The following is a 7,648-nucleotide window of genomic DNA, read 5'->3' as shown; positions in this document are numbered from 1 at the left end:
AAAAGCACAAGAAAATAAAAAAACAGATTTGTCTATTAGAATTTTCTTTTTCTTTCCTCTCCCATTCATCATCTCACGTCCCCTCAGATATATCAAGTGACCCTTTGGAGGGCCTGACCCCTGGTTTGGGAACCAGTCAAGTAAACTATGAGCTATATGAAGTAGATCTAGTAGATGCTGCTTACACACTGATGCATCAGTAGGCTATTAGTAACGTAATGTATTATAATATATCAGTCAGAGGGGGCAGTTTCACTTTGCCTTCATAAAACTTCTGATACTTTAGTAGGATTTTGCATTCAGAACTTTTACTTGTAATGAAATATATATATATATATATTTTTTATAATAAATTAGAAGGGTTAAACCTGGTTTGGTGTCTCCTGCCTTTAATTAAAACGCAAGGGGTGTTTTCAGCTGTGGGGGTTGAGTGAGAAATTAAAATTTAAACACGTGGTGATGGTCCCTCTGTGTCAGGGTGTGGTTGACGGCCAGTGGCGTTTTGATCAAAGCGTTTGCGGCGATTATGAACCAGTCTAATTATGAATTAATAGTCAAGACTTTGAGCTTTCTCTTAATATGAATCTAAGCGTTTATCTGGAGAAGTCCAACTGTCCTCATTAAACAACACTGGGTAGCCTATATGTTCTAATAAGCATCTGTGCCAGGTAGCCTATGATAGCCTACTGCTGATTGGCCACTAATCCTCTGGTAATGAATGAACACAATATTTGCACACAACGTGGACCAACACCTGCAGACGGTTGAAATGAGTCGCTATCAATACTTTTAAAACACACACACACACACACACACACACACACACACACACACACACACACACACACACACACACACACACACACTGTCTCACTCTCACACACACACACACACACACACACACACACACACACACACAGCCTGTTTCTTCTACTGTATATTAATGATATCTCATTTGCATCTTTACCACTTTAAGTCGCCCGAATCGGATCCTGCGTCCAATCTAACGGCCTATTTTTAGGGCTCACTTCACTAAATATAACCCGCCTCGATCATTTTGTCATTGCGTCACAACAAGTAGCCTAACATTATGCCATTTGTTTTTGTTTTTTTTTCCCTCTTCCCCACCGGCTGAGTTGAATGAGTTGTGTCGTGTTTGCGGGCTATAAAAGAAGGGACGCGGCACTCCTCATCCAGACCAGAGCCTGCAGAGGTAAGATCACTGGGACTTTTACTCTCAATATTCTGGCTCAGAATTAGCCACATTTCATCTGGTTTTACTCAAAGTTAGATTTTATAAAGGAAAAAAACATTGCGTTTTTGAAACTTATTGTATGCTTTCTGATCAAATATGTGTGTTTTGCCTTAGGTGGCTACATCAGCGTCGAAATGAATATTTGGTGCAAATCGTGCAAACGTCATGTTAGTGCTCCGTGCATCTCTCATCATCATCATCATCATCATCATCATCATCATCTGCCCGATGGTCACCGCACCTCCTGCAGGAGTTTCAGGTGAGTCTCCTCTTGTTCTTGTTCTCCTCTGCTCCACGTCCTCCAGTGGACCAATCAACACGTTGCTCTTTAGAAAATGAAGACCCCAACTCTGCTGCCTGCAGTGTTTACACCACGGGGAGCACTTAATCCAATTTTCTCCTGTCTGCAGCCCGGTACTGTATGTGATACATACTAATCCGGCAACAATGATGCTGTAACTGCATTTACAAAAATCAAACTGGTTCAGATAAGCCTTTATCAGGATGCTTTGGTGCAGAATCATTCTGGAGGAACATCACCAGTCTTGATAAATTACTTTGAAGAAAAAATAAATAAATACATATATATATATATATATATACTACTGGGAACTTATCAAATGTCTGTAAATTTAGTTGTGGTATAATATTCCACAGGCAGAGTCAAAGCTTGGTCTAGTATTTGAAAGTATCCCAGGAAGAAAAAAAATCCCAATCACATGCTATCAATTGCATATTTTTAATGGATCTTTATTGTTAAGGTGCTGGGATTCAAACTGATAGAATTTTCCTTTTGTGGCACTTTCTGTGTCCTGGTGACGTGGGGCGCCCCGCTCCGAGGACACCCACTTTATAAGGCAATGAAGGGAGCAGCAGAAGCCCAGCCTCCCCTTTGTGTGCGACGCCCACGCTGTAGCCCTGGCAGCTATAAAAACCCCAGACTCTCTGTGGATGGGTCCAGACAGATACTGATCACACAGACAAAGTCTAGAGAGAGCCCTCGTGTCTGCCACAGACACGGCAGCCTCTCATATCAGCAGTTTCCATAGGAACCCTTGAGGAAGAGACACCGGGCTGAATTGTGAGAAAGAGGCTAGATCAGTTTAGGCCAGTTACTCCTTTTGTCTTTATTTGATTTCTTCTTTTTTTTTCCCCACAATTGCCTGCTGAAGGATTACCACAGACAGATCTATTGAAATGCAAGTGTGGCAGTAGACAATACTTTGGCTCCCTAGCTTTAGTTTCCCCAGTTTTCTTCCAACCTCTGACCTCAGTGAACATGGTCTCTCCCAGATCCACCAAAAGAGCGTCCAAAGCCCGACGGGACCACATCAATCATGAGATCAGGAATATGCGCGCTCTGTTGCCCATCACCCAGGAGGACCAGGAGCGTCTCTCCTACCTGCACTCCATGGCCGCCATCTGCGCCTACATCAGGAAGTCTGTTCTCTTCCAGGGTAAGTCTTCACACTTCAGTTACAGTCATTCTTTAATATCTTTTAGCTACTAATCTACATTCAGCCTGCGTCGCTGTCAAACAAAAATGGGACTAAGTTTGCAGTACACTGCAGGGATTATATCAAAGATAACAGCTGTGACAACCTGCAGAGATGCATAGAGTGTAACCACGGCTGATCTCCCTCTTTCCTCCCTAAGGACTCCCAGCTGGGGTGAGAGAACACTGCTCTCTGCCATACGAGGCCTTTCTTCAAGCCCTGCACGGCTTCATCCTGGTCACTAACGCGCAGGGGAGGCTGGTCTATGTGTCCGAAAATGCAGCTGAATATCTCGGTCTTTCCATGGTGAGTCAGTTTGGACATCTTTTACAGTTTAGTTTATCTCACATTGGGCTTTAATGTGTTGTATCTAATGGTAAAACCTCATTTTTTCCAGATAGATGTGCTTCAAGGAGACACTTTCTATGACATGGTGGAATGCTCTGACATCGATATTGTTAAGTCAAACCTGGACATTAAAAACAACTCATCATCAGGTAACTTTAAAGGCTTTGATATCCCTTTTGATATCCCTGTTACTATCACACATTTAAGAGATTGGTTGCCTCGTGTTGCTGGTATTCTTTATGCTATGCAGGCCACATTTCCCCCAAATGCTTGATTTATTTTGTGCTATAAAATCATTTATTTCTTCATAAAGTTTCTAAAAGAAATGGCTATCCTATTCATACTGAAAGACTAAACTGATATGTTATCTTTTTTCAGAGAGGAGCTTTATATGTTGTATGCAAACCTCCAAGGCCTTCAAGCTGCAACACGGCAGCTGCTGTTCCATGATGGTCAGAGGGAGCTTCCAGTCTTTCCCTCAGCCTTGTCTGTCCTCGTCTTCAGCCTGTCCCAACAGCCAGCCTCTGTTTGTGGCCCTCTGCACCCCCACGGTCAACCGCCTGCGGAGCTCGGACTCACACCACTTCTGTCACAGCTTCAACAGTGTCCACAGACTCGATATGTCCTTCACTCAGCTGTCCGACAGGTACATTCGTACATCCTCCTTTTTAAACAGATATAATCCAAAGGTTCTCGTACTGGTTTACTGACAAACATTTTTGTAACTTTCTTTTTCAGTGTTGTATATTTTTTGGGGTGTTCGGCAGAAGAGATGACCGGTCGGTCGTGGTACGGTCTTGTCCACCCTGAAGATCTTTCCTTGAGTGCAGATTCTCACAGAAGTTTAAGTAAGTGTATAATCCATTGCAGGATATCTTGTTGTACACTGGTGGCATTGTTCACTTCCAAAACTTGAAAACAAGAGAGACCATTTTTTTAAAATTTCAATTTAATTTCTTTAGTTTGATGCTGATTTTGCAGGTGTACAATAAGTAAGACATTTAGGGATGGAGCGCTGGTTTCATTGTGTGCACGATAATAACCACGGATGTATCCTCTCTGTCCCGTCCAGTGCAGGCAGATGACGGCTTCCAGGTAGAGATGGTGCTCAGACTCCAGTGTAAGGATCTCTCGTGGACCTGGGTCTACATTCGAGCTAACAAAGACTCTGAGTGCCAGAGCGTGAGCTGCGCTAACTTCATCATCAGGTATGACGAACTTCACATTTACAGTGTAAGTCATGTTTCAGTGTTTTTCAAGTCACACACGTCGACTTAATACATTTTTTTTTTTTCTTGTAGTGAAACGGAGGCCAGATTTCTGCAGAAGAAAATCGGCAGCGATGCCTTCAGTCCATCATCTCTATCTCTGGCAAATTCCTGCCATTTTGCTTCTCAACAGGCGCCCCAAGCTCAGAGCCAAAACAACACTAAATGCTTTAAAAGACAGAGGAGTTCTGACAGCCAAAGCGAGGAGCCAGGTGCCAAAGCTAGGCGGGAGTCCGAGCGAGACTTATACTTTGTGGCGTGCGTCTCCTCCCGAGGCGATAGCTCACCTGTTCCCTTGGGTGACAGCCCTGCTCTCTTCACCCCTCCCTACAGCCCGGCCTCCTCCAGCTCCCCTCTGCAGCAGCGGGAGCTCAGCCATGACCTCCTGATGGATGTGCATGGATACACAGATCAGCTGCTGTCCTCCCCTGAGTGCTCTCCCTCCTATTATTCCTACCCAGAGGCAGGGCTCACCTGTCACCAATCGCCCTCCGACTCCCTCCCTGCAGCCGCTGAACAAACCTTTGATCAGGCAGCCTCTCCACTCTCCTCCTCCTCCTCCTCATCTCCGACCTACGATTTCCAAGCTTGTTCCGCCGATACTCGATTAGTTCCTGACTGCTTGTCTGTGTCGGACATGTGTGAGAGCCCCGTGGACTGTGCTCTGCATCAAGACGACTTCAGCCTTCTAGAGCAGCCACAAGGGGGCAGCCTTGTCCAAGTGCATCATGTTCCCCACCATGTGTTGCCCATACATTCCAGCCTTCTTACCCCCAACCAATCTCCCACATCCACCGAGTCTAACCATTACAACGAGAGGGAACAGGCAGAGATCAGTATTCTGGCTGAGCAGATCTCCTCCCTGGCCAGCAGCTTTTCCATGTATCACACCCTAAGTCCGCTTCAAAATGTGGCCCAACCTGCCACCACTAACACCCTGCCCTCCGCCTGCGACTGGCCCCATCACCCTCCTCTCCCCTCAACCCCTCCGCTTAAGCGCGAGATGGTCCTCGATGACGGCGTGTTCGACAGCATTCTGAAAGACCTGGACGCGGTTACAAGGAAAAGCAGCATGTCCGGCCCCGGTGATGGAGCATGCAGCTACCAGCAGGGCTTGTTGCGCTGCAGGAGTGGGCCCCATCAGTTGGAACAGGAGCCCCTCTGGCTCTCCCCGCCCATCACAGAGGTCCCGCTGCCTGCAGAGCAGTTCACTGCCATGGATCCCTTCAGTTTGCAGTCGGGACACTATGACCAAAACACTGAGTTGCATCAACTCAACCACTATATGCAGAGTGCCCTTCAGCAAGGTAATTTCGACCAAACAATCCAGCCACTGATCTAGCGATTTTCCTTTGATATATTTATTGTAGGATGCATGTATTTAAGTTACATTTCGCTAATTTTATTTTCTGTCTCCTTTCAGATGGACTTGCTGAAGAAAACCTGTACTGAAATAAGTCTGTGACTTACTGTACTACCACTTGTATGACATATTGTCAGGGCAATCTTCATCTTCGCTGGCTTTAAAGACGAGTGAGAGAGAAAGATATTTAAGCGACATCTTTGCTAAGACACTGTTTCCTCAAAAGACTCATTTCTAAATGTAGAAGCATCCAAAGTAGATCATGTGCTCTTCAAGACAACAGCTTTGTCTTCATTTCTGAATACTGCTGTCAGCTGTGTTTTATGTTTTGCTGATGTCTTACATTTTATGAAAAAGGTACTTTTTAAAACACTTACACACTGAAATGGAGGTATATTTTTCTTCTAATGCTGAGTGACCACAGTTTACTATTGAGCACTTTATCAATGTCATTGCCACAAGAATTTTATGAATGAGAAGGCGTGCTGATTTAAAGGAGTATTACAGAGATTTCAAAGCTAACTGGCAGAGCTTTAGCACACAAATCATTCCTTATAACAAAGAGCCATATCGAAATGTTTGGTTTTAGGTGCCTTAAAACGTGTAGGGAAGACACTTCTCATTTTACAAAAAAATAACTTTTTCATTCCTTTTGTCTCTTTTTTCCTGTGTGCCATTAATGCTTTCCAGCTTTTATGAATAACGAAATCAGTCAGTGAGATTATGATTGTTACTTACACCTACCTCAACGGTACATCTAAATACATTCTAAGTCTGAATGTCATTAGTTAATTGTATTTATTTTGAACATCACTTCTTTCTCTCACTTAATTGTCTTAAACATGTTTTTACTTTATTGCAATGTGAATCTTAAACTTTTGTCTCCACATTAGTTTTTTATGGTACTGGCACGTGTCTGAATGTTCACTGTTATTGGGTTATTTCTGCAATTTGCTTCATATGTTTGAAATGGAAATAAAAAAATAAAGAAAATGCATTGGGTTGCTTGTTGATATAATGATTAGGGTTGACTCTTCTCTCTCTGAATTTGACAGTAAATGCAGCCCCCACTCTGTTATTAGACTCATTAATACCTTTAAAACACAATCAATATCACCTATAACTTTATTCTATTAGTGCCAAGATGGTACGTAGGCATATCTGCTTGAATAAAATTAGACGGTAAGGTCAATTCGGAATAGTGTTCCAAGCAACATTTCTGACCAAAATTAAATTTAAACCTGGATTTTTTTGGCCACCTGGGGGCAGTGCAACACATTGTTAACACAACACTTAACATAAAGTATTATCGCCTTTAAAGGTCTTTATGGCAAATATGTTAGCAAACAGTTGTGTATTTACCGACCTGCAGATACGGAGCAGCATTAGTATTCATTCTGAATTGTATTTCTGTCCACCTGAGAAATATAAAGCCAATGTTCACTCTCTGTTTAGCTGTTTTGGTCTCCCAACTCATGAGGGAAATCTATTTTCTTTAGCTGCTAAATGCCCCACTATGTTCAGCAGCTAGTCCCTAACTGTGTGTGTCTGCTGTACTGAGCAGGTAGCATACAGTGTGTTCATGAGAACTTTTTCGCTGAAGACAGCTGTCTGCCGCATCTGGAAACTGCTAATGAGAGCGGTGATATTGAACCGAAACAATATTAGCTGCATGCTGTAAAACCAAAACAATGACCTGAAAGAGCCCAAAAAGCTCTGACCTTCCACATTGCACTTAATAACTTGAGCCATTGTTGATGTAGCAATATTGATTAATGCAGCATTAAAATACACCTCTATGCAGGAACAGTTATTAATAGCAAATGGGTCTACTGTATTGTTTAAAGAGCACTTTCTCTGCATCTGATCAGATGGCTAAACAGACCCAGCACTCTTCAGTGCTTCATTGATTTTTACA

At 43.3% G+C, this 7,648-nt stretch overlaps 1 protein-coding gene across 1 annotated transcript; it reads left to right on the top strand.

Moving 5' to 3' along the window:
- Positions 1 to 950: 950 nt before the first annotated feature.
- On the top strand, positions 951 to 6,634 carry npas4l (neuronal PAS domain protein 4 like). Its single transcript, XM_028604194.1, has 10 exons — positions 951 to 1,213; positions 1,370 to 1,514; positions 2,549 to 2,712; positions 2,912 to 3,057; positions 3,149 to 3,248; positions 3,478 to 3,745; positions 3,838 to 3,947; positions 4,172 to 4,307; positions 4,401 to 5,674; positions 5,791 to 6,634. Exons 1-10 carry the CDS (start codon positions 1,141 to 1,143, stop codon positions 5,817 to 5,819), a joined length of 2,445 nt encoding a protein of 814 aa, XP_028459995.1. The 5' UTR covers positions 951 to 1,140; the 3' UTR covers positions 5,820 to 6,634.
- Positions 6,635 to 7,648: the final 1,014 nt, after the last annotated feature.

This window comes from Perca flavescens, chromosome 17 (assembly GCF_004354835.1).
Source record: "Perca flavescens isolate YP-PL-M2 chromosome 17, PFLA_1.0, whole genome shotgun sequence".
Taxonomy (NCBI): domain Eukaryota; kingdom Metazoa; phylum Chordata; class Actinopteri; order Perciformes; family Percidae; genus Perca; species Perca flavescens.
The sequence above is the reverse complement of the archived record's forward strand: the minus strand, read 5'-3'. Positions and strand labels throughout refer to the sequence as shown.